The sequence below is a fragment of the Anomaloglossus baeobatrachus genome, chromosome 2 (genome assembly GCF_048569485.1).
Source record: "Anomaloglossus baeobatrachus isolate aAnoBae1 chromosome 2, aAnoBae1.hap1, whole genome shotgun sequence".
Classification (NCBI taxonomy): Eukaryota; Metazoa; Chordata; class Amphibia; order Anura; family Aromobatidae; genus Anomaloglossus; species Anomaloglossus baeobatrachus.
In genome coordinates this window covers 744,618,827-744,645,736 of record NC_134354.1, presented here as the reverse complement: position 1 = coordinate 744,645,736, position 26,910 = coordinate 744,618,827, and the positions used below count along the sequence as shown (strand labels likewise).

The window sequence follows — 26,910 nt, the reverse complement described above, 5'->3', positions numbered from 1 at the left end:
ACATATAGACCCGGTCAGCGCCGCGGTCCCCGGTGCACTAGCACACCCAGCAAAGCTGAGGTGTTGCCGTGCACGGTCCCTACAGGGATACAGAGTACCTTCAAGATGCAGGGCCATGTCCCTGAACGGAACCCGGCTCCTATCCAGCAGTCTCCACAGGAGTTGTGGATGAAGCACGGTCTCAGTGCCTGGAGACCGAGGGATCCCACTTCACCCAGAGCCCTGAGGGGGATGGGGAAGGAAAACAGCATGTGGGCTCCAGCCTACGTACCCGCAATGGGTACCTCAACCTTAACAAACACCGCTGACAAAAGTGGGGTGAGAAGGGAGCATGCTGGGGGCCCTATATGGGCCCACTTTTCTTCCATCCGACCTGGTCAGCAGCTGCTGCTGACCAATCTGTGGAGCTGTGCTGTGCATGTCTGCCTCCTTCGCACAAAGCTTAAAAACTGGGAATCCCGTGAGAGCACGGGGGGTGTATAGGCAGAAGGGGAGGGGCTTAACACTTTTAAGTGTAATACTTTGTGCAGCCTCCGGAGGCATAGCCTATACACCCAATTGTCTGGGTCTCCCAATAGAGCGACAAAGAAAACAGGAGTGTAAGAGGGGCTGTCCAAGGCGCAACCGGCTTAAAAAAATAAAAAGCTTCCAAAATACTAACCATTACAGGGGTTGTCAAATACATATCAGATCGTTAGTGGTCCGACATTCAGCAGCTAGCTCTGTAAGGCGGTATTTTGCCGCACTGCCGGATCCGGCACAAATGCAGTACAGTTCTATACAGTTCACAGGCATCGCGGCAAGCTCCAGTCACATGCTCCGGTCATACCGCTGATGTGAAATCAGCCTAAAAAGTGTGCGGATTGGACCAGAACAATGGCATTCACTGCTTTGTGGCCGTTGCTAAACACTGACTGCAGCTCAGCTCTTATTCAGCTAAAAATAGGAGTTACTTGAGAAGACACCTGATTGGTGCAGGTGCCTGGCGTCAGACGCCACCAATCTGACAACCAATGATAGGTCGTCAATATCTAAGTAGTGGAATACCCCTTTAAAATTCTCCTGTTCTGTACTGCCACTCTGGTGCATCGAGTTGGCCTCAATAACATTACAATCATGGTCACAGTTACATTAGCTGCTGCCGGCCTACCTGACATGTCAGGGTCTCCCATAGCAGAGAGTAACGCACAGTCAAGTAACCTTACAGATACATCACTTAGGCCTAGTCTATACATGAGCCTGATGAAAACGGAGAAGTATACTGATAACCTTGGACTTTTTTCTTAGTTGTAAGTTCGTGTAATAGTGTACACCCATGGTTGCTGCGGTCCCCAATGAAAAGACGAAGAAAGTGAGCGTTTATATAATACTAGCTGTACTACCTGGCTTTTCCCGGGTTAATAACTGCTGTTAACAAAATAGTCTGTCACTTTCCCTGTCTGTCTCTTTCCCTCTCTCTTTCCCTGTGTCTGTCTCTTTCCCTGTCTGTCTGTTTCCCTGTGTCTGTCTCTGCCTCTCTGTCTCTTTCCCTGGCTGCATTGTGACACGCCAACATTCCATATAAGGGCGTGGTTGCGCATTCTTCGGAAGTTCTGGCTGCACTGTGGCTCCCAGCTCCATTCGCTTTAATGGAGGCAGATTTTTTTTGTCGAATAACTAAAGCGCGGGGTTAAAATTTCCCCTCAAAACATAGCCTCACTCGGGGTCCAGAAGTGTGAGTGTGCAAAATTTTGTGGCTGTAGCTGCGACGGTGCAGATGCCAATCCCGGACATACACACATTAAGCTTTATATATTAGATATGCCCAATTCCTGGACAACACTTGGCTGTGAATCAACTTAAGATGGAATAAGGGGCAGCATGAATCCGGTGACAGAAACCCTTTGAGTAAACACTCGGGAGGGGGGGCTCCAGTCGAGCCTTAGGCTAGGTTCACATTTCCGTTGTTTTGCATCAGTGACAATCCGCCGTCTGATAAACGCAATCTATTTGGCGGATTCTGTTGTTTACCATAGACTTATATGAGTATCGGATTGTGACTGATGCCCTAGCATTGCATCCTCCGCCCGACTGATCAGTTGTGGAACGACTCGCCGTCGGGCGGCAGGAACGCAGAGTAACGTTTTTTGAGCAGCGGAATCCTTAGGATTTCGCTGCGCATGCTCTCTCTCGGCGGCCGAACAATCAGCTGATCACCCAGCGGCCAGCTGCTGTGAGCGATCAGCTGATCACCCGACTGCTGTGAGCGATCAGCTGATCACACGGCTGCTGTGAGCGATCAGCTGATCTCCGGGCCGCCGGCTTTTGAGAACGATCAGCTGATCTCCAGGCTGCCGGCTTTTGAGAACGATCAGCTGATCGCTCTCATTAGCTGGCCACCGGCTTTTGAGAGCGATCAGACTATCTCTCGGCGGCCAGCTACTGTGAACGATCAGCTGATCGCTCTCGTTTTACAACGGAATCCGCTTTCTAAATCCAATTATTGTCATCCGTTGTACAACGCATCAGTCACAAGCATCAAGCAATGCATGTGACTGATGCAAAACAACGGAAATGTGAACCTAGCCTTAGGCATGAGAACACCCAGATGTCAGATCTGATACCGCTCACACGTACAATGCCATTAGACATCAGATGGTGCCAGTGCAGTTTTCTACCGCTGTGGTTCTTCTTATAGAATTCCTCCACTTCGGGAATAAGGTCTTCCAGTTCAGTGGGCAGAGATACAAATACTTTTTCAGAGCTCCTCGACCACGCACCAGCATTTAAAATTTTAATATTCACAGAATCAGCTGAAAAAGAAAACAAAATGAATTACATTAAATCAAGTAAAGACCAAGTGCACTTCCAAAAAGCTTCTGACAGGTCACGTTCACACCTTAAAACTTTTAAATCGATGGGAGCCAATGCTGAGACACTAAAAGTGGCAAAGGGGTGAAGCCAAGAGCTGCGCCCTTTTAGCTTTCACCTATAAGCCCATTTTCAGGTAATCACACCCAAGATTCGAGATTGTAAAATTGCTCGGATTTTACTGGGAAATTTGATTTGCAGATTTTTATTCTCAATTTTATTGTCCATGAATTGAATATAGCTTGTTTGGCTCTGAGGACTGGAGAGATCTCATGGCATAATAAATTTAAAATGTAGAGGGAAAAAAAGGCTAATTCACGCTATGCTGGGACGTCCATTCGCAAAGTGGAGATCATAATGTTGTGGTATGTGACCATGACCTTGTGGAGGTCGACTGAGCCATAGCTTGTTTATTCAAATGTAATAATATCTGTGTATATATATGTGTATATAAATACCGTATTTTTCGCTTTATAAGACGCACCGGAATATAAGACGCACCCCAAACTTAGACATAAAAAAGGTAAAAAAAAGAAAAATGGGGTCCGTCTTATACTCCGGTGTTCTCTTACCGGAGGGGGGCAGCAGTGGTGGTGAAGCGGGGTCACAGGAGGCACAGGTTGTGCTGGCAGGCGCGGCAGGTCAGTGGCAGCGGGGTCCGTGGTTGCAGGTGCCGTGGTTGCAGGCGCGGTGGCGTCCGCGGTGGCAGGATCCGTGGGGTCCGTGGTGGCGGCAGCAGCCGTGGCGTGTGAGCCGTGCAGCAGGCCGGTGCAGTGAGTGTCCGCGGTCCCGGTTCAGTGGTGGCAGCGGCGGCGGCAACTGCTCAGTGGTGGCAGCGGCAGGGACTGCTCAGTGGTGGCAGCGGCAGGGACTGCTCAGTGGTGGCGTGTGTCCGCGGTCCCGGTTCAGTGGTGGCAGCGGCGGCGGCGGCTCAGTGGTGGGAGCGGCGGCAACTGCTCAGTGGTGGCAGCGGCAGGGACTGCTCATTGGTGGCGTGTGTCCGCGGTCCCGGTTCAGTGGTGGCAGCGGCGGCTCAGTAGTGGGAGCGGCGGCGACGGCTCAGTGGTGGAGTGTGTCCGCGGTCCCGATTCAAGTAATGGCGCCCGGAGCGACGCATGCGCAGATGGAGCTCTCATCCAAGGGCTCCATCTGCGCACGCGCTGACTCCCGGAGCAGCGCGTGCGCAGATGGAGCTCTCATCCAAGAGCTCCACCGGCGCCATCATTTGAAAGTGGGACCGCGGACAACTGGTAAGCTGCACAGCCGCCCGCCCCGCATGCACAGAGTGGCAGCCAGCAGGCTGCCCGCCCACCCCGCGTACAAGCCGCCGGGTACCTGTGCTTGCGTGCGGTGGCAGCCGGGTACCCATGGCTGTGTGCGGGCGGCAGATGGGTGACTGTGTGAGGGCGGCAGCCGAGTACCTGCACGGGCACCCGACTGCCGCTCGCACACAGCACCCGGCTGCCGCCCGCACACAGCCATGGGTACCCGTCTGCCACCGCATGCAAGCACAGGTACCTGGCTGCCGACCCCACACAGCACCCGCTGCCGCCCGTACACAGCCACGGGTACCCGGCTGCCGCTGCATGCAAGTACAGGTACCCGGGCGCTTGCATGCAGCCACAGGCACCCGCCCGATCGCCTCAGACAGGACCCCCCCCCCCCCCGCTACCGCTTTATAAGACGCACCCCCCATTTTCCTCCCAAAATTTGGGGAGGAAAAGTGCGTCTTATAAAGCGAAAAATACGGTAATCAAAATGTAGATGTAGATGTATAATTATCTGTCTGTCTACGTAGCCATCGCATAGACCCATAGTATAATTCAAAGTTGTATAGTCATGAAGGAGTTAACCAAAGATAATGAAGCTAAAATGTGAAGCCACAAACTCTTATCAGTAGTGTCCACATAGAAAGAATGTTTTAATGAACAGATGTATTGTACAATATGCTGGGAGAAATAGGGGAGTGACACTCCCATAAACTCTGTGTATCATTTTCAAGGCCGAAGGTGCCTTCTGTAATAATTAAGTTTCTTTCAATATATAACGAGTTCAGTTGCTGATGCTGACTCAGGGAGAGCATGTCTGTGTGTTCTGTGTCTTATATACATTGATATATATTGGCACTGATATACAGCTAATACGGCACAGTCTCTGGATATCCCAAATGAGGACTCCATTAGCAGTCTTCAACCCAAATTCCTCCCTTGACAACCTTACAACACACAAGACTCGAGAAGTTCCGAAGCGTGAAGAGGCCAGAAAAATATAAGAATACATTTAATTTTTATATATATTTATATTATGATTTTAGCAAAATGGAAGCAAGCAGGTCAATATATTACTGAGCTTATTCTGAGCAAATTACAAATAATTCAATTCCACTTCAATAAATTCGCCAATCTATTCAAGATGAATCAATCAGCGCTGAGCACCTCTTCTGTTCAATCTCAAAGTTTAGTTGGGGTCTTGGCGCTCTGCTCCCACCCATCACATTCTAGGAATATCACTATGAGGCCGGTTTCACATTTGCGTTGTTTTGACGCAAACGGAATCAGTCACTAATGTAGTACAGTTCATTTATTTACAGTGTAAGCGCGACACCGTGTGGACACATGCGGTTAGTGCAGGAAGCACGGTGTCTCGCTTCCACTGTAAATAAATGAACTGTACTACATTGGTGACGGATTCCGTTTGCGTCAAAACAACGCAAGTGTGAAACCGGCCTAACATGTCAAACATTTCTCAAAAAGGACATTTACGCCAAGTAGCTTTAAAGTGACTGTCAGTAGGATAAACCTTCCTAAGTCATCTATATGAACATGTAAGTCATAGGAAGCTGAATAAAATTATACCGTGATATCTGCAATCTGATCTCTTATTCCTGAGTAATCCATGATTTTGTAATTGTAAATTAACTGTTAAAATCTATGGGCCAGATAAATATCTCCCTGAGAATTTGCCTCTATAATGTATTTTAGGTGGAAGGGGGTGTTACCAGTGTTCGACACTTAGATCAGGAGAGCAGACTGTCAGTCATTACATGTCTCACACTGGTAACTCCCCTTTTATTTACAATAAGCTCTGGAGGCAGATTAGGGAGATCTATGTACGACCCACAGATGTTCACAGCTCATTTATTAAGAAAAAGTAAGATTTTTGTGTACTCACTGCAAAATCTTTTTCTCTGAGCCTTCACTGGGGGACACAGGACCAGGACCATGACCATGCTGTGTCCCCCAATAAGGCGAGAGAGAAAGCAAGATTTTTGTGTACTAACCGTAAAATCTTTTTCTCTGAGCCTTCATTGGGGGACACAGCATGGTCATGGTTCTGTGTCCCCCAATAAGGCAAGAGAGAAACAAGGATTTCTCTGGAATAAGACACCAGATATCAAGGTATCATTTTATTCACTATTCTATGACCTACATGTCCGTATAGATGGCTTGGAAGGGTTAATACTACTGCTATAGTCCCTTTAATATACTGCCCCTCTCTTTATAGGATATTCTTGTAAATGGCTTATGTTGGATGCGGACAAATGATCAAAGAAGACTTGGTACAGGGTAGTGACGCTGGCATCTCTCATCATGGGTATTACTACGGATACTGCATTTAACTAGACATAGCATTTATGTGTATAGTATAGCCGCCATCAACCTGCTGTTACACTACCGGTTATCTGTGGGCTCAGCATTGTGCAGAGCAATGAATCTGATAATCCTCCTACCTGGAAGGGCTAATTTATTGTTTTTATGCATTTCCTTAAAAGCTTGATTTAAATCTTCAGAAACTTTTATGTCTTGAAACATTCGAGCCAGTTTGTTGACATAATCTGCGGGCATTCCCACTTCCTGCAGAGAAATCATAAGAGAGCACCATGAAGCAACGCCGTCCTCCGAGGTCACAGGACAGCAATGACAAACATTACCATCTTAATAATGAAATCATGAACTCAGTAGTCAAAGATGCAACTGGCGATTTTGCTGCACAAGTTTCCTGAAGTCTATGGGGAGTGATGGAAACTACAAAACAAAACCTGGACACAAGCAGAGCGACGCACAGTATATACAGACATTACAGTACGGAATTGCAAAAAAGAACTAACAGGCAGGGAAATGTTTTACCTCACAGAAAGAACCATCTATGATTTTCTGCTGTAATGCCTGTATTATCTTTTGCGTCATCACCTGCCCAGGAGCTGTGGTATGATCAGACCATGTCCCTGTACGGTCAGACACAGCCATTACACAGTACACAGCAGGGGCACATATAGAACATTATCTCAGCACAGGAACATTTTATTCAATCACATTCAATTATGGAAATTATTATTATTATTCCAAGATCTACTGATTAAAATCAACTTTGTTTGTGAGGAAACCCCTTTAACCCCTTCAGCCCCCAGGCACTTTCCGTTTTTTGCTCCCCTTCTTCTGAGAGCCGTAACTTTTTTATTTTTCCACGGCAGGGGGCGGAGATTAACGGCACACGATCCATGACGTACCCAGTACGTCATGGGTCGTTAAGGGGTTAAGGAATCCAGAAAAGCTAGACATCCGTGTGAAAGTATATAGTTTGTATAACAACTCCTGTTTTCTGGCCTTAGCTATTTCAAGTTTTGGGTAGCAGGCCAGTCATGCCTTCCTGCTCTGGTTTTCTCGGTGGCCATCACTCAGTCCAATTTAGGTGGAGGTGAAACTTTCTTAAGACATAGGAACAGTTTGTCCCAGGAAGTCTGTCATCAGGGTTTTGCTATGGAATCTGAGAGCAGCATGACATAGGGGAAGAGACTCTGATTCCAGCTATGTATCGCTTCCTGGACTAATTGATGAAGATTTGATAAAATCCCTGTTTTCTCTCACTGTGAAACCACTTCCCACACCACTGATTGGCAGCTTCCTGTGTACACTGAACATTATTAGAAAACTGCCAATCAGTGGTGGAGGCGGGGTTACACAGATTAGCCTGACTAAAGGCCACTTTACACACAGAGATAAATCTTTGGCAGATCTGTGGTTGCAGTGAAATTGTGGACATATTGTTCCATTTGTACACAGCCACAAACCTGGCACTGATTGTCCACAATTTCCTGCAACCACAGATCTGCCGCAGATTTATCTCTGTGTGTGACAGGGCCTTAACTTGCAGGTGACACCTAGTCTTGCAGAGATAATTTGCTGATAAAACAGTGAAACCTACCACAAACTGCTGAGCAAGTGACATCGCTGGAATCAGGATCTCTACCCCTACAATATGCTGCACTCAGATTATCCCCTTCACGCTCGAGCAATTTTCATTTTTCGGTTTTTCCTTTGTTCCAAGAGCCGTAACTTTTTTTACTTTTCTGTCAATCTTGCCATATGAGGGCTTGTTTTTTGCGGGACGAGTTGTACTTTTAAATGAAACCATGAGTTTTACCATATAGTGTACTGGAAAACAGCAAAAAAATAAAAAAAATTCCAAGTGCGGATAAATTGGAAAAAAAAAGGGTGATCGTACGATTGTTTTTGAGGTATTTTATTTACTGTGTTCACTATATGGTAAAACTAATGTGTCGTTGTGATCCCTCAGGTCGATACGAGTTCGTAGACACCAATCGCGTATAGGTTTACTTTTATCTAAAAAGGTTAAAAAATTCAGACTTTTTCCCCAAAAAAGTGGTGCACATTTTGTGCCATTTCCTGCGACCCGTAGCGTTCTCATTTTTCGGGCTATGGGGCTCAGTGATGGCTTATTTTTTGCATCTCGAACGGACGTTTTTAAGGATACCAGCTTTGTGCAGTTGCTACGTCATGGTCGCTTGTTATTGCATTTTGCACAAAATGTGCGCCGGCCAAAAAAACAATTTTGTCGTTTGGAATTTTTTTTGGCTGCTATGCTGTTTAATGATCAGATTAATTGATCTTATATTTTGATAGATCGGGCGATACTAAATGTGTATTTTTTTAACCCTTTCAATTTTTTTTTTTATTTTTTTTTTAAAATCAGATATTTTTTATTTGAATTTTTCCCAAAAAAAACCCCCAAAAAAACAAGTATAACAGCCCTGGGGATCGCAGTCCCCTTACCCCACCCCCTCACCCCCTCAGTTATCACCCAACTTAACAAAACAAACACTATAATATATGACATCAAAATCAGATCTCTTTCAGTAAAAAATAAATAGGTATATAGAAGTGTTTCTAAATACACTACATGCAAGTAGGAATTCTCTTTAACCCTGTAATTTTCAATGGAGCAAATAGGGTAGGGGGTGCAGAAGGGTGGTGATTTGAACTCTTAGGTTTTTTTTTTTTTTTTTAATTTTTTTTATTTTACTAGTCCCCCTATGGGACTATAGGAATCAGCAGACCTTTTTGGGCAGTTTGTAGTATACCACCTGTGTAATAAACAGCCTGCATTGATCCTATTTTTACTTACAGCTTAGAAGCTACTGCCACAGCGGCCATTTTTCTGGTCACCTATAAATCTCAGTTGTTAGGCTGCGTGCCCACAATCAGTGTTTGCAGTGTTTTGGTTTTGGATGCAGTGTGCTCCAGCTGCGTCCAAAACGGTGTGTTGTACAGTACAAGCATAGTGGATGGATTTATAGAAATCCCGTGCCCACTGTGCTTGTTTTTTTCCGCAGAAAACACTGATCTGCGGTGTGCCTTTCCAGACCGCAGCATGTCAATTGTTTGCTGCGGATTTGCACGAGTCCTCTGTAGGAAAAACACAAGCGAGAGACCGCAGCGCTCCGAATCCTGATCATGGGTACTCTGTGGTCTCCTGCGGAGGAGACTCGCAGCCCGCAGGTCAGGACCCGCTGCGTCTGAGTCCTGATCGTGGACACATACCCTTAGATGTGGGTGTTGGACAATTTTGATATAGTGCCATGGTTTTTGGGACATCAGCAGTTTTATAATTGCCTCCTGCTTTTCTCCCACAACCTGCAGCCATTAAGCTGTAAAGACCAAATTGATCTCTGAAAACACCAGCTCACCATCGAGAATGAATGCCAGTGATTTGGCATGCAGCGACGAAACCCTATAAAAATAAAATTAGGCTAGTCTCAATGTAGGCATAAGAAATTCTGTAAATTCTTGTAAAGTGATCTTTCTTTTACCCTGAGCCATTCAACCATGTTCTCCTCGATCTCGCTGTCCGCAGAGATGTCCAGGATGAGACGTCTGGTGAGGTGAGCCTTGTGGTATCTCATGAACACGTCTTTGTTCTGGACATATTTCAGCACCAGCAGCTGTAAAAGGCGGAAACACAAGTCACGATTAAATCTACATAACAGCAATAACTACAGACCACGGTCACACAAGAGGATTGCTGCGGTTCTCTTTATAAAGATTTATCAACCCCATGAAAAGAGGCGGCATAGCTCCAAAATGCATCATTTAGCTGCTCCGCACAGCACGGCTCTGTGCTTAGTATAACAGTCCCAGGTACCTACATGAAATTAATCTGTAGGGAATTACAATCCGGGGCACACATGCATCTGCATGTATTATTAGTAGGGGCAGTGACCTATTGGAAAATGAAGACTGCAGGACCCTAACATACAGCTGATTGACTGGGACATTTAAGCCCCACAGTCTAATACATATGACGTATTTTAAAGAGTGACCTCTAACAAAAAAAAATGTGAATTTCCTATCCTACACTAAATTGCCAGCAGCCTAACTACAGCACACGCACAGCTCAGCTACATCAGCACACACTCCCACGGCTCAGCTACATCAACACACACTCCCACGGCTCAGCTACATCAACACACACTCCCACGGCTCAGCTACATCAACACACTCCTGCAGGGCTTAGGTACATCAACACATTCTTGCACAGCACAGCTACATCAACACACACACACACACACACACTTTGAAATTCCTTCTATGCATGTGAATGAGCATATATGACCTGAAAGTTCCTTCATCTCATCAGCACCTGCAACATTACTAAAGCTTTAGAGGTGTGCAGGTCCTTCTCTTCTGCACTGCACCAGACTGGTCATTGTCAGGAAATGGTAGAGAGAACAGTGCTGCACAGTTCTCTATGAGCAGGAAGGCGGCTGTATAAGCATTCTCTTTGATCACAGAATGCTGCATCAGCATCATGACCATAAGACGCACATTTACATTAGCAAGTTGTTTTTCTTGCTAAAAAGTAAATCTTATTGTCGTAACCATATAGTAGCTCCACCGTGGAATTTTCACCCATACATATACATACACTACAGTTCAAAAGATTGGGGTCACCCAGACAATTGTGTCTTTTCCATGAAAATCATACTTTTAATTTATCAAATGAGTTGCATAATGAATAGAAAATATAGTCCAAACAGTGACGAGGTTAGAAATAATGATTTTTACTTGAAATAATAATTTTCTCCTTCACACTTTGCTTTCATCACAGAATGCTCCTTTGCCGCAATTCCACCTTTGCAGACCTTTGGCATTGTAGCTGTTAATTTGTGGAGGTAATCTGGAGATATTTCACCCCATGCTTCCCCCCTCCCACAAGTTGGATTGGCTTGATGGGCACTTTTTGCGTACCATATGGTCAAGCTGCTCCCACAGCAGCTCAATAGGGTTGAGATCTGGTGACTGGGCTGGCCACTCCATTACAGAAAGAATACCAGCTGCCGGCTTCTTCCCTAAATTGTTCATGCATAATTTGGAGGTGTGGTTTGAGTCACTGTCCTGTTGTAGGATGAAATTGGCTCCAATCAAGCGCTGTCCACAGGGTATGGCATGGCATTGCAAAATGCAGTGATAGCCTTCCTTATTCTAACACTTTTTTCCAATCTTCCTCTATCCAATGTCTGTGTTCTTTTGCCCATATTAATCTTTTCCTTTTATTAGCCAGGCCTCTTCAATGTAAATGTTGACACTGGCGTTTTGCAGGTATTTAATATAGCTGCCAGTTGAGTACCTGTTATGCTTCGATTTCTCAAACTAGAGACTCTAATGTACTTGTCTTGTTGCTCAGTTGTGCACCGCGGCCTCCCACTTCTCTTTCTACTCTGGTTGGAGCCTGTTTGTACTACTCCCTTCAGAGGAGAGCACACACCGTTGTAGGAAATCTTCAGATTATTGGCAATTTTTTCTCACATGGAATATCCTTCATTTCTAAGAACAAGAATAGACTGTGGAGTTTCACATGAAAGTTCTCTTTTTCTCACCATTTTGAGAGTTTAATGGAACCAACAAATGTAATGCTCCAGATTCTCAACTAGCTCAAAGGAAGGTCAGTTTTATAGCTTCTCTCATCAGCAAAACTGCTTTCAGCTGTGCTTACATACTTGCACAATGGTTTTCAAGGGATTTCTAAACATCTATTAGCCTTCTAACACAGCAAACACAATGTACCATTAGAACACTGGAGTGGTGGTTGTTGGAAATGGGCCTCTATACACCTATGTAAATATTGCATTCAAAACCAGACATTTGCCGCTAGATTAGTCATTTACCACATTACCAATGTATAGAGTGTATTTCTGTTTAATTGAATGTTAGCTTCATTGAAAGAAAGAAAGAAAAAAAAAAGTACTTTTCTTTCAAAAATAAGGAAATATCTGTGCGTATATACACACACACACAGATATACTCCTATCATATATACGCACAACTACATACTGTATATCCATACAAATACTTCATTGACTCTTACCACTTCCTTCAGCTTTGCCTCAATCTCTTCAGATGTCAGTTTTTTACTGAGCGGTGTTTTTCGTAGCAACATATCACAGTAGTTTGCAAGTAATTCAGGACACTTTGATTCAGGCTGTGTTTTCAATCCCACCCTATAATAAAAAAATTATTTTAGGGAAACTATAATGTGTTAATTCCCAGAGTGAACAGCTGCAAAGTCTGTGATGGGTAAGTGTTCTAGCCATGAAATACAAAGACAGAACATGTACCGGTACATAAAAAAAAACAAAAAAAAAAAACAAAACACTCAATGAGATCTAGGTATTCCAGATTCCTGTGTATCATAACAAGAGCTGGGAAAAACTGGCATAAAAACAACAAAACCACAGAAAAAAAACAAAACATAAAAACAACAAAAGTCACAATATTTTTGTGCAATTTCGAGTTATCCAAAAATGTTGCGACTTCTCAAAGCTTTGATAAATATGGGCAATGTGTGTGGCCACTTGTCTTGAATGAATGGGACGCGTTTTTTGAGTTGCATTTTGTACTCTGGTATGGATAAGCCTCCATTAATGATTTTATTATCCATAGCCAGGGTAAAAATCACATTTCAGAGTGACATGGCTGACATGTCAGTGAAAGGAGGCTTATAAGCCATGGGAAATTAAATATGCAAATCAAATTGCCTGTTCAGAGAGGAAGAAGACTTGAATTCTAGTGGAAGTAGCAATCTTATAGTCAATATCGACCCTATACCGAGCCTTGCCATATGACTTGGGGATAAAAGCCAATCCAGAATCCCAATTTGCAGATATGGTGTTTAAGGGGGAGGGGGGGGTTTGCCCCTCATCAGTGCAAAGTATGAGATCCCATTTGGTTGTGGGCTATGCCATCCATGTCACTCTCCACAAGGAAAGACGTTACACCTAGATCCAAGTCTGAGCTTCTTAAAGAGCACAGAGCTGGATGAAATAAAAGTGGCGTTTTCTTGTAGCCTAACCTACAGGAGTACGTAAAATCAGTGGGGAGGGATAAACTTTAGAACCAAAAGTTTAAAATAAAAAGGTGAAGCTTGGCAAAATGCTCTAAAAAAAATTCGTGAAAATATAAAATATTAACTGTAAAACATTACCCTTTCTGCTTTAGCGGCAGTTCCAGCTTAAATATTGTGGCATCATTCACAACGGCCTTATACGCCTGAAATGGATTACGTAAATTCAAATTAATAAAAGTAGAAAAAAAAAAAAAAAAAGAAGCATCCCCCTCCAAACAAAAGCAAACATCCCCAAACAAATTAAATGAAGAGAAGCGGTGTTATTTTTTTTTTTTACTTTTGCATTTTTTTGTACTCAGAAATGCAAAAACAAAAAATTAAAAAAAAAAGTTGCCTAGTATTCATATTAATAATCTCCAGATATGTCAGCAATATCAGATTCGTGGGGGGTCTGACATCAAGCACCTCCACGGTTCGTCTGCAGTGTTTGTGGCAGTGGGATGGAGACTGTGCACAGCTGGGATAGCGCAGCTCCGAACATTGCCTATTGGCTTCTCTCAGGGGCTAAAGGCCAGCTCCTATTTGCACTGAATAATAGCTGATCTGCTGCGATTTGTACGGAGCTTTGCTGTTCTGACTCCATACTCAACCAACAGCTACAGAGCAGAATGTCTTTGTAGTGAGGCTTCAACCAATAGTTACTAAGCAGGAAGTCTGCGTATTGAGCCTTCAACCAATAGCTGCAGAGCAGGAAGAATGTGTAGTGAGCCTTCAACCAATAGCTGCAGAGCAGCAAGAATGTGTAGTGAGCCTTCAACCAATAGCTGCAGAGCAGGAAGAATGTGTAGTGAGCCTTCAACCAAAAGCTGCAGAGCAGGAAGAATGTGTAATGAGCCTTCAACCAATAGCTGGAGAGCAGGAAGAATGTGTAGTGAGCTTTCAACCAATAGCTGCTGAGCAAGAATAATGTGTAGTGAGGCTTCAACCAACAGCTACATAGCAGAATGTCTTTGTAGTGAGGCTTCAACCAATAGCTGCAGAGCAGGAAGAATGTGTAGTGAGCCTTCAACCAATAGCTGGAGAGCAGGAAGAATGTGTAGTGAGCCTTCAACCAATATCTGCAGAGCAGGAAGAATGTGTAGTGAGCTTTCAACCAATAGCTGCTAAGCAGGAAGAATGTGTAGTGAGCCTTCAACCAATAGCTGCAGAGCAGGAAGAATGTGTAGTGAGCCTTCAACCAATAGCTGCAGACCAGGAAGAATGTGTAGTGAGCCTTCAACCAATAGCTTGAGAGCAGGAAGAATGTGTAGTGAGCTTTCAACCAATAGCTGCTGAGCAAGAATAATGTGTAGTGAGGCTTCAACCAACAGCTACATAGCAGAATGTCTTTGTAGTGAGCCTTCAACCAATAGCTGCAGAGCAGGAAGAATGTGTAGTGAGCCTTCAACCAATAGCTGCAGAGCAGGAAGAATGTGTAGTGAGCCTTCAACCAAAAGCTGCAGAGCAGGAAGAATGTGTAGTGAGCCTTCAACCAATAGCTGCAGAGCAGGAAGAATGTGTAGTGAGCCTTCAACCAAAAGCTGCAGAGCAGGAAGAATGTGTAGTGAGCCTTCAACCAAAAGCTGCAGAGCAGGAAGAATGTGTAGTGAGCCTTCAACCAATAGCTGGAGAGCAGGAAGAATGTGTAGTAAGCCTTCAACCAATAGCTGGAGAGCAGGAAGAATGTGTAGTAAGCCTTCAACCAATATCTGCAGAGCAGGAAGAATGTGTAGTGAGCTTTCAACCAATAGCTGCTAAGCAGGAAGAATGTGTAGTGAGCCTTCAACCAAAAGCTGCAGAGCAGGAAGAATGTGTAGTGAGCCTTTAACCAATAGCTGCAGACCAGGAAGAATGTGTAGTGAGCCTTCAACCAATAGCTGGAGAGCAGGAAGAATGTGTAGTGAGCTTTCAACCAATAGCTGCTGAGCAAGAATAATGTGTAGTGAGGCTTCAACCAACAGCTACATAGCAGAATGTCTTTGTAGTGAGCCTTCAACCAATAGCTGCAGAGCAGGAAGAATGTGTAGTGAGCCTTCAACCAATAGCTGCAGAGCAGGAAGAATGTGTAGTGAGCCTTCAACCAATAGCTAGAGAGCAGGAAGAATGTGTAGTGAGCTTTCAACCAATAGCTGCTGAGCAAGAATAATGTGTAGTGAGCCTTCAACCAATAGCTGCAGAGCAGGAAGAATGTGTAGCGAGCTTTCAACCAATAACTGCTGAGCAGGAAGTGATGTCAGAGAAGACATTTTGGTGAGATCTCCTGGGCGGTTCAGTGATCAGCACCACCAAATGTTCCCATATTATGGACTATAGTGTAATTTATAGTTCTGGTATGTTATTGTCCAAGAAGTGGACAACCCCTTTAAAACCACACAAAGTTGATATTTTTACTTAAAGGGAACCTGTCACCGGATGTTGATAACACTTACCTGCGCCGGACCTCAATGTCATCTAGTGTAGATGACTTATAACGAGTAGTGTTGAGCGAGTGTGCTTGTCACTACTCGGTACTCGCACGAGTATCACTGTACTCGGGCTACTCGGCGGGGACCGAGTAATTTCACGATACTCGTGCTGTACTCGTGGTCTTCATGTTGGCGCTCTTTTTACAGCCATCCCTTATGCAGGGATTGGCTAGCAGACCACTGCAATGCCACAGCCCTGTTACTTGTGGAATTGCAGTGATTGGCCGGCCCTCACAGCATGACCGTGCCTTTAGCCCGACACTTTCCCGCTCGGCTACGGCCCCTCCCGCACTCCACTCCGCGTGTATATATATATGCACGCTTACACACACACGCACGTTTTTTTTTTAATTTACAGTTTTATGGTTTCTACATGCTGCCGGGGGTCATTTCAGAATAATACTCGGGTCTCCCATAGGATAACATTGGGCTCGGTGCTCGGGCCGAGTACACGAGTATTTTGAGATGCTCGGCCCGAGCCTCAAGCTCCCGAGCATTTTAGTACTCGCTCATCACTAATAACGAGTCATCCACACTAGCTTCAGGAGGAGGACAAAGATGGCCGAAAGAGGAGATGCAGGACCAAGAGAATGGAGACTTCTATCTGACCAGTCTGCTTCGCACCGACCGTTAGGTGAGTATTATACACATCCAATTGACAGGTTCCCTTTAACACACTTGAGTGCGTTGCGCATCATTTTAGGGCAATATTGGTGGTCGTCTACCACTGTCATTTTTTTGCACCAATGTGAATTGCATTGCTCATGTGTCTACCTATATTACCTGGCCTCCCTTTTATCTTTTGCTGATATGGTTTTATTCTAAACCTTTACAAAATGACAACAAACTTCAGGGTTTTTTTGTTTTTAAATTACACAATTAGAAAATAAAAAAAAAGACATAAAAAACCTAAACACTTGCCTTGTCCCGAGCTGTAAGAAACCTTGGATCATCTTGAAAAGCTTCTTTAACTAATTTGCTAAATCTATTAAACAATGTCAGTAATTGTTCTACGTATTTCTCTGAATCCTTGTAATGACACAAAAGGGGGGGAAAAAAAAAAAAAAAAAAAAAAAAAAGAAAAAAAAAAGGAAAACAATGAAAATAATCCACTATTGTATTATTCTACAGTCACTCATGCATGGCTTTTGGGAATCCTATCGAGGATATGAACTTACACAGTAAGGCAGCTTATTCTAGAGCAGGGGTCTCAAACTCGGCTGGATGTATGGGCTGCACAAAGAATAAAAATAATTTGGGGGGCCGCATTGATTGTAGGACAAAGTGACATTTTTATTGGTACCACTTTTTTTTTTCCTTCCCTACAACACCATTAGATCACTGCTTTTGAACATTTTTTGCTCGTTTATTACAAACATGCACGTGTATATACAGTATAATATATATAAAATATAATATAATATATATATTTGCCTTATTCTGTCTGTCTTGCTCCAAAATGACGTCATTACAGTGACAACCGTCGCCACACCGCACGCGCTAAAGAGCCTGCGACGAACGGCTCCGCTAACAGCCCGAACTACGGGCCGACACTGTTCAGTTCGGGATGAGCCGGGTAGAGTCCCGGGACTATCGCATCTAATGGATGCGGCAATTCCGGGCGGCTGCTGGCTGATATTGTTAGGCTGGGGGGGTCCCCATCCTGAGAATACCAGCCTTGAGCAGTGTGGCTTTATTTTGGCTGGTATCAAAATTGGGGGGGGACCGCAGGTCGTTTATCTTTAAATTATTTATTTATTTTATGCACGATATAGAGCCGCCCACCGGCGACTGTGATTGGTTGCAGTGAGACAGCTGTCACTCAGCGTGAGGGCGGGTCTGACTGCAACCAATCATAGGCGCCGGTGGGCAGGAAAAGCAGTGAATACGAGATTGAATAATGAGCGGCCAGCATTTTCAAAAGGGGAAAAGCTGCCGGAGCTTTGTGACAGCCGTGCAGCGCCACGCCTGTGATCGGCGAGTATGAGAGAGGGGGTGGGAGGGGGGGGGGGGGGGGGAAGAGACCAGAAGTGATTTTAAACGATTTAGATCATTCTGCTGGACATGCTGAGCATGCTCAGTAGAACGTGATGGAATTTGTCAGTGGAATCCGCCACCATAGACAATCATTACACACCTTGGTGGATTCCAACGGAATCTGTCAAGGTGCGTTATTTTAACGACCCAAAAAACGCTACATGCAGCGTTCCCTTGCCCGATGCCGCGTCAAAATAACGACTCAGCGTCTTCCAGTGGATGCAACGCAGACACTTGAGTTACAGTGCGTCATCAATACAAGTCTATGGAGAATAGCGCAGTGCGTTAACTTTTTTTGTAAGTAATATAGTTTTACAATTGCCACCATATAGCAGTTTTTAGTAATGTCCCCCATCCTGTTCCCCTTCTTGAAGAAATGTTTCCATCCTGTAGTAATGTGCCCATCCTTGTCCCCATGCTGTAGTAATGTGCCTATCCTGTAGTACTGTACCCTTTTACTAATGTGCCTATGCAGGTCCTCTTCTTGTAGTAATGTCCCCTTTACTGATCCTCATCTTGCACAAATGTCCCATCCTGGTCCCTTATTATGCCATTAAAAGCACACACATTCTTCCCACCCATCCTCCGTTCTTCTCTATCCTGCTTCTTGAGGCCCGCAGGCACAAGCCCCCCTTAAAGATCGCAGCAGCTGTGAGCACTTAATCTAAAATTCAGATCAACATTTTCCCGCCACTGCGCACAGTCAAGCTCTTTCTGCACTATTCCAATGGTAGCCGCCGTCAGAGGCAAGCAGGTAACGTCATACGCATCAGCTGCTTGCCTCTGATTGGCCAGCGGCTGTCTTTGGACTAGTGCAGAGAGAGTTTGTGCGGTGGCAAAACATTCATCTGAAATAAAGCAGTAACAGCAAGAAGCAGCCTGAGGCGCTGCATGCGGCCCACGCGTGTTTGAGACCTCTGTTCTAGAGCCACATTTCCTATAACCATGGGATTCAGTGGTGTGTAATGGAAGGATACTTACAGTAGTGATGGTTTCTGCTGCGGCCACCATATCCGCTAATCCGGCACTCACAATGTGTTCTTCCAAATCCTTTAACATTGGCTCAATCCCATTAGGAACTTTATCCATCAGCGAAAACATTAAATGTAATTCTAAGAAGAAACCAAAAAGAAAATGAATAGAATATTTTGCACCGATACATTCACATAAGAGTCCATTCTAGTTACCCTTCCATTACTATGCAATTTTATTTTTTGTGATTCTGTCCCCCCGCCCCAACCATTTCTCCAAAAGAGCCATACAACTTTTTTTCTACCTACATAGCAGTAGGAGTGTCACATGGGAGCTTTGCACAAAACTTGTTGATTGTCATGACCGCATGAGACGCTGTTCACACTAGATTCTGAAACTCCACACTATGGTTTCTCTGCTGTTTGAGTTACACAGGTAGGCTCGGGCATCGACCAGCTGTGTGCTCATGAATGGTTAGGCTAGCAAGAGTTAACCTCTGCTAGCCTGCTGGATATCTTTGGGATCACATGTTGTTGGAAACCTATCACACCTTTTTAAAGATGGTGGAATCTGTCTTTACACAACAACTATAGTTTATTGCTGTGTTGGTCTGTGCGCTGTAGTGTCCCAGTCCTGCTGGTGATTATATTGCGTGCTGCTTGGGGTTGTTGTGGAATTATCTTGTCTTGTTGTTTCCTCCTTACCTCTTATTATCTTTTACCTTTGTGTGAGCGTACTGTGAGATAGACAAAAAGGAGAAACCAAAACTATCTGTTGGTTTTATCACATTGCTGTCCCAGTTCTCCCCTGGGATAGGGGGGTGGCATAAGAGCAAGGCTGTTCAAGAGCAGGGCCAGGAAGGAAGCTCAGACATTCTCACCTTCAGCAGTAACTCGGAGATAAGGGATAGCTAGGGTCCCCTAAGGGGTACTTCACACACAGCGAGATCGCTACTGAGATCGCTGCTGAGTCACGGTTTTTGTGACCTCATTAGCGATCTCGCTGTGTGTGTGACACTGAGCAGCAATCTGGCCCCTGCTGTGAGATCGCTGCTCGTTACACACAGTGCTGGTTCGTTTTTTTATTGTTGCTCTCCCGCTGATAAGCACACATCGCTGTGTGCGACAGCGAGAGAGCAACAATCCTGAATGTGAAGGGAGCAGGAGCCGGCGTCTGACAGCCTTCGTTAAGCTGTAACCAAGGTAAACATCGGGTAACCAAGGTGGTTACCCGATATTTACCTTTGTTACCAGCCTCCGCAGCTCTCACGCTGCCAGTGCCGGCTCCTGCTCCCTGCACACGCTAAGTTAAGCGGTGTGCGCAGTTAACTAAGGTAACCATACCCGATGTTTACCTTAGTTACCAGTGTCCGCAGCTTCCAGACGCCGGCTCCATGCAAGCGCAGCGTCGCTTGCACGTCGCTGCTGGCTGGGGGCTGGTCACTGGTCGCTGGTGAGATCTGCCTGTTTGACAGCTCACCAGCGACCATGTATCGATGCAGCAGCGATCCTGACCAGGTCAGATCGCTGGTCGGATCGCTGCTGCGTCGCTAAAGTGTGACGGTACCCTAAGTCTGAGGGCCAGTCTAGGAGCTTTTGTCCCCTGCACTCCCTGATCATTGTGACATTGTTTACAGACAGGATGAGTTTCAGCTTCGAATGACTTTGTGCACTTTACCTTACAATGTACTGAGAAATGGAAAAGGAATTTGAAGTGAAGTGAAGTGCACAATAAAAGAAATTTGAAAACAATGGCAGAATTTTGAGACATGTCAGTAGTTTATAGAATAAAAGAACAATTTACATTTTACTCAAAAATATACCCATAAAGAGAAAAATCAGAAAAACTGAAAATTTGACCTGAGTGTATAAGACGACTCCCAACTTTTCCTGTTAAAGTATAGGAGTTTGGGATATACAATATATACTCGAGTATAAGATGAGACTCCTATTTTACCACAAAAAACTGGGAAGCCTTAAGGACTCGAATACAGTGGAACCTCGCTTAACGAGTAACCCACTTAACGATAATTTCTCTTAACAAGCAAAGCTTTCTGTAAATTTGTAACTCGGTTTATGAGAAAGCTTTGCTGTGCGAACAAAATACTCACCTCAGACACTTCCGGTTCCGTCCATCCACCGCGCTCTGACCCGCACGTGCAGTCCACACAAGCACACACAAAAACAAAAACACACACAAACAAAACACACGCACGCACATACATACAGTATTATGCTCACCTTACCTTCCGTTCCACCGCCGGTCTCATGGTTCTTGTAGTTCCCGGGTACATCGCGACGTGCTCGCGGCGAACTACAAGTACCATGAGGCCAGCGATGGAACGGAAGGTAAGGTGAGCATATAATATGTGTACCTTCCGTTTCATCGCCGGCCTCCTGGGTCCTGTAGTTCGCCGTTCCGCTCCACTCGAGGCTGTGCATCGGCATCCATAGCGACGAAGCAGGAACTTCATGGTTCCTGTCACCGCTACTCAAAGGCAGCGCTCTGGCCAATCAGAGGCAAGCGGCTCTGCCTTTGACGTCAGCGCTCTGGCAGGAAGTTCCACCCTCGTCGTTATGGTAACCCGATACATGGCCCGCACCGGAGAACAGCAAGTCCCAGGAGACCGGAAGGTAAGGTGAGCATATAATATGTGCGTTTGCGTGAGTGCTTGTGTGTTTGTATGTGATTGTGTACGTTTGTGCATGTGTGGAATGACAATAGGGGACCAGGATGGAACATTTAACTAGTTGTGGAACGAATTGTCGGCATTGCAATGATTTCCTATGGGAAATCTTGCTCTGCTGAACGAGTAACTTGGTTAACAAGCACACTCCCAGAACGGATTGTTTTCGTTAAGCAAGGTTCCACTGTATAAGCCTAGCGTGGGAAATGCAGCAGCTACTGGAAAATTTAAAAAATAAAAATATATCCCAATAAAATATAATGTGCCCATCCTTGACCCCCCTTGTAGTAATATGCCCATCTTTGTGCCCCTTCCTTGGGTCCTCCATAAATGTGCCCATTATTTAGTAATGTCCCCTGTAGTAACGTGCTGATTGTTTATTAATGTCCTCCTACTGGTCCCCTTCTTGTCCCCTATTATGCCGTTTACAGACAAAAATTATTCTCACCTGTCCTCCGTTCCCACAGTGTCCTCAGCTGCTTCTTGCAGACCACAGGCGCATAGACCTCTGTGATTTCGTCCGGTGTACTGAGACGCCGCTGCAGGCTTGCATCATGGCTTTACTGCAGTTGAAAGCTTTACAACGGTGTTGCCGCAAAGCATTCAACTGCTGTAAAGCGCTGATAGCAGCGGCAACTCCGTGCACCAGACGTGATCATCAAGGGGTGCTTCTTGCGGACCACGGTCACATAGACCCCTCCATGATCGCGTCCAATACACATATAATTACACATATAATTTAATAAAGAATAAATTTATTATGTCCAAAACATACAAACTGACAATAAAATCAATTGATTTTATTGTCACGTTTGTTATATGTCTTGGACATAATTTGTACTTTTTCAAATAATATTGGTATGCACATGTCTCTATTGAGGTCTTTTTCTCTTTATTCATTGGCTAAGTTTCCTCAGTTGTAGCACCCAATTGAATTAAATATATTTTAATTAATTGGGCATATATGCACCCTGCTTTCTGTTTTATTTATAGGAGGGGGGATAATTATACGCCCTATAAGATTACACCCGACGTATAAGACGACCCTACTATATTTTTAGGGGTTAAAAAGTTGTCTTAAACGCTGGAAAATACAGTATTTATTTTTTTACTTGATTTATTTTTTTAGTTTCCTTATGGAGACTTGAATCTGCGATTATTTAATAGTTTGTTCTATTAAATGCAATGCAGTATTCAGCTCCACAGGATCAAAGGGATGGCTTTCAGAAGGAGCCGACTGTCCTGACAAAATACAGCCTTCCCCCAGCTGCTGATTGGAGCTGATGCATGAGCTCATTGACGAGCTTGCTACTTAAATGACGCAGTCAGTGACTGACAGAGGCATTTAAATGGTTAAGCTGCAGAGATCGGAGGTGAAATTGTGAAAAAACCCCAAACATTTTCTTGGGTTCTGGTAATTACAGTGCCCATTTTATGGTAAAGAAGGGAATTTTGTTTACTTACCGTAAATTCCTTTTCTTGTAGCTCCTATTGGGAGACCCAGACAATTGGGTGTATAGCTTCTGCCTCCGGAGGCCACACAAAGTATTACACTTAAAAAGTGTAACCCCTCCCCTCTGCTATACACCCTCCCGTGGATCATGGGCTCCTCAGTTTTGGTGCAAAAGCAGGAAGGAGAAAACTTATAAATTGGTCTAGGGTAAATTCAATCCGAAGGATGTTCGGAGAACTGAAGACCATGAACCATAAGAACAAATCAACATCAACAACATGTGTACACAAAAGAACAACCAGCCCGAAGGGTACAGGGGCGGGTGCTGGGTCTCCCAATAGGAGCTAGAAAAAAAGGAATTTACGGTAAGTAAACAAAATTCCCTTCTTCTTTGTCGCTCCATTGGGAGACCCAGACAATTGGGACATCCAAGAGCAGTCCCTGGGTGGGTAAAAGAATACCTCAATAAAAAGAGCCGAAATGGCCCCCTCTTACAGGTGGGCAACCGCCGCCTGAAGGACTCGCCTACGTAGACTGGCGTCTGCCGAAGCATAGGTATGCACTTGATAGTGTTTCGTGAAAGTGTGCAGACTAGACCACGTAGCTGCCTGACACACCTGCTGAGCCGTAGCTCGGTGCCGCAATGCCCAGGACGCACCCACGGCTCTGGTAGAATGGGCTTTCAGCCCTGAAGGAAGCGGAAGCCCAGAAGAACGGTAGGCTTCGAGAATCGGTTCCTTGATCCACCGAGCCAAGGTTGACTTGGAAGCCTGCGAACCCTTACGCTGGCCAGCGACAAGGACAAAGAGCGCATTTGAACGGCGCAGGGGCGCCGTGCGAGACACGTAGAGCCTGAGTGCTCTCACTAGATCTAATGAATGCAAATCCTTTTCACATTGGTGAACTGGATGCGGGCAAAATGAAGGTAAGGAGATATCCTGATTGAGATGAAAAGGAGATACCACCTTAGGGAGAAATTCCGGTACAGGACGGAGAACCACCTTATCCTGGTGAAAAACCAGGAAGGGGGCTTTGCATGACAGCACTGCAAGCTCCGACACTCTTCGGAGTGAGGTGACTGCCACTAGAAATGCCACCTTCTGCGAAAGACGTGATAAAGAGACATCCCGCAGCGGCTCGAAAGGTGGTTTCTGAAGAGCCGTTAGCACCCTGTTAAGGTCCCAGGGTTCCAGCGGACGCTTGTAGGGTGGAACTATGTGGCAAACTCCCTGCAGGAACGTGCGGACCTGCGGAAGCCTTGCCAGGCGCTTTTGAAAAAATACTGAGAGCGCCGATACTTGTCCCTTGAGAGAGCCCAGTGACAAACCCTTGTCCATTCCGGATTGAAGGAATGAAAGAAAAATGGGTAAGGCAAAAGGCCATGGAGTAAAACCATTATCAGAGCACCAGGATAAGAAGATTTGCCAAGACCTGTAATAGATCTTGGCGGACGTTGGTTTCCTGGCCTGTCTCATAGTGGCAATGACATCCTGAGATAACCCTGAAGACGCTAGGAGCCAGGACTCAATGGCCACACAGTCAGGTTGAGGGCCGCAGAATTCAGATGGAAAAACGGCCCTTGTGACAGCAAGTCTGGGCGGTCTGGAAGCGCCCACGGCTGACCCACCGTGAGATGCCACAGATCCGGGTACCACGACCGCCTCGGCCAATCTGGAGCGACAAGAATGGCGCGACGACAGTCGGATCTGATCTTGCGTAACACTCTGGGCAGCATCGCCAGAGGAGGAAATACATAAGGAAGTCGAAACTGCGACCAATCCTGAACTAACGCGTCCGCCGCCAGAGCTCTGTGATCTTGAGACCGTGCCATGAAGGCCGTGACCTTGTTGTTGTGCCGTGACGCCATGAGATCGACGTCCGGCGTTCCCCAGCGGCGACAGATCTCTCGAAACACGTCTGGGTGAAGAGAACATTCCCCCGCGTCCATGCCCTGACGACTGAGAAAGTCTGCTTCCCAGTTTTCTACGCCCGGGATGTGAACTGCGGAGATCGTGGAAGCTGTTGCTTCCACCCACTGCAGAATCCGCCTGACTTCCTGGAAGGCATGACGACTGCGCGTGCCGCCCTGGTGGTTGATGTACGCGACCGCCGTGGCGTTGTCCGACTGTATACGGATCTGTCTGCCCTCCAGCCACCGATGGAAAGCCAATAGGGCTAGATACACTGCCCTTATCTCCAGAACATTGATCTGAAGGGAAGACTCTATCGGAGTCCAGGTTCCCTGAGCCCTGTGGTGGAGAAAAACCGCTCCCCACCCTGACAGGCTCGCGTCCGTGGTGACCACAGCCCAGGTCGGGGGCAGGAAGGATTTTCCCTGCGATAGAGAAGTGGGGAGAAGCCACCATTGAAGAGACGTTTTGGCTGCAAGGGAAAGAGAGACGTTCCGGTCGAGGGAAGTCGACCTCCTGTCCCATTTGCGGAGAATGTCCCATTGGATTGGGCGCAGATGGAACTGCGCGAAGGGCACTGCCTCCATTGCTGCCACCATCTTCCCCAGGAAGTGCATGAAGCGCCTTAAGGGGTGTGACTGACCCCGAAGAAGAGATTGCACTCCTGCCTGCAGAGAAAGCTGTTTGTCCAGCGGTAGCTTGACTACCGCTGAGTGAGTATGAAACTCCATCCCGAGGTAAGTCAGTGATTGGGTCGGTGTCAACTTGGACTTTGGGAAGTTGATGATCCACCCGAACTGCTGGAGAGTCGCCAGAGCGACGGTCAGGCTGTGTTGACATGCCACCCGGAAGGGTGCCCTGACTAGGAGATCGTCTAAGTAAGGGATCACCGAGTGGCCCTGAGAGTGTGGGACCGCCACAACGGATGCCATGACTTTGGTGAAAACCCGTGGGACTGTCGCCAGACCGAAAGGCAATGCCACGAACTGAAGGTGTTCGTCCCCGATGGCGAAACGCAGGAAGCGTTGATGTTCGGGTGCGATCGGCACATGGAGATAAGCATCCTTGATGTCGATCGATGCTAGGAAGTCTCCTTGTGACATCGAAGCGATGACCGAGCGGAGAGATTCCATCCGAAACCTTCTGGTGCTCACATGCCTGTTGAGCAGTTTGAGGTCCAGAACGGGACGGAATGATCAGTCCTTCTTTGGCACCACGAACAAGTTGGAGTAAAAGCCGTGACCATGTTCCTGAGGGGGAACGGGAATCACAACTCCTTCTGTCTTCAGAACGCCCACCGCCTGAAAAAGAGCGTCGGCCCGAGAGGGGGGCGGAGATGTTCTGAAGAAACGAGTCGGAGGACGAGAGTTGAACTCGATCCTGTAACCGTGGGACAGAATGTCTCTCACCCATCGGTCTTGAACATGTGGCCACCAGGCGTCGCAAAAGCGGGAGAGCCTGCCACCGACCGAGGATGCGGTTCGGGGAAGCCGAAAGTCATGAGGAGGCCGCCTTGGAGGCAGTGCCTCCGGCGGCTTTTTGGGGGCGTGACTTAGACTTAGGAGTTCCTCTGGCCTTTCTCTGGCCTGTTGGACGAAGAGGATTGGGACTTGGCTGAGGGCCGAAAGGACCGAAACCTCGGTTGTATTTTCCGTTGCTGAGGTCTCTTCGGTTTGGACTGGGGTAAGGAAGATTCCTTTCCCTTGGATTCCTTAATAATCTCATCCAATCGTTCGCCAAACAATCGGTCGCCAGAAAACAGCAAACCGGTTAAGAACTTCTTGGAAGCAGAGTCTGCCTTCCATTCGCGCAGCCACATGGCCCTGCGGACTGCCACAGAATTAGCGGATGCCACCG

At 46.0% G+C, this 26,910-nt stretch overlaps 1 protein-coding gene across 1 annotated transcript in view; it reads right to left on the bottom strand.

The window, feature by feature from the left end:
- The window catches only part of CUL5 (cullin 5), a 118,461-nt gene that overhangs the window by 25,815 nt on the left and 65,736 nt on the right, over nucleotides 1–26,910 (bottom strand). Inside the window, exons 9-15 of the mRNA XM_075337434.1 lie at nucleotides 19,014–19,144; nucleotides 16,917–17,024; nucleotides 13,630–13,694; nucleotides 12,514–12,646; nucleotides 9,959–10,090; nucleotides 6,581–6,704; nucleotides 2,617–2,792 (exon numbers count right to left, since the gene is read on the bottom strand). Coding sequence (XP_075193549.1) covers nucleotides 2,617–2,792; nucleotides 6,581–6,704; nucleotides 9,959–10,090; nucleotides 12,514–12,646; nucleotides 13,630–13,694; nucleotides 16,917–17,024; nucleotides 19,014–19,144 — 869 coding nt within the window. The remainder of the gene's footprint in view (nucleotides 1–2,616; nucleotides 2,793–6,580; nucleotides 6,705–9,958; nucleotides 10,091–12,513; nucleotides 12,647–13,629; nucleotides 13,695–16,916; nucleotides 17,025–19,013; nucleotides 19,145–26,910) is intronic.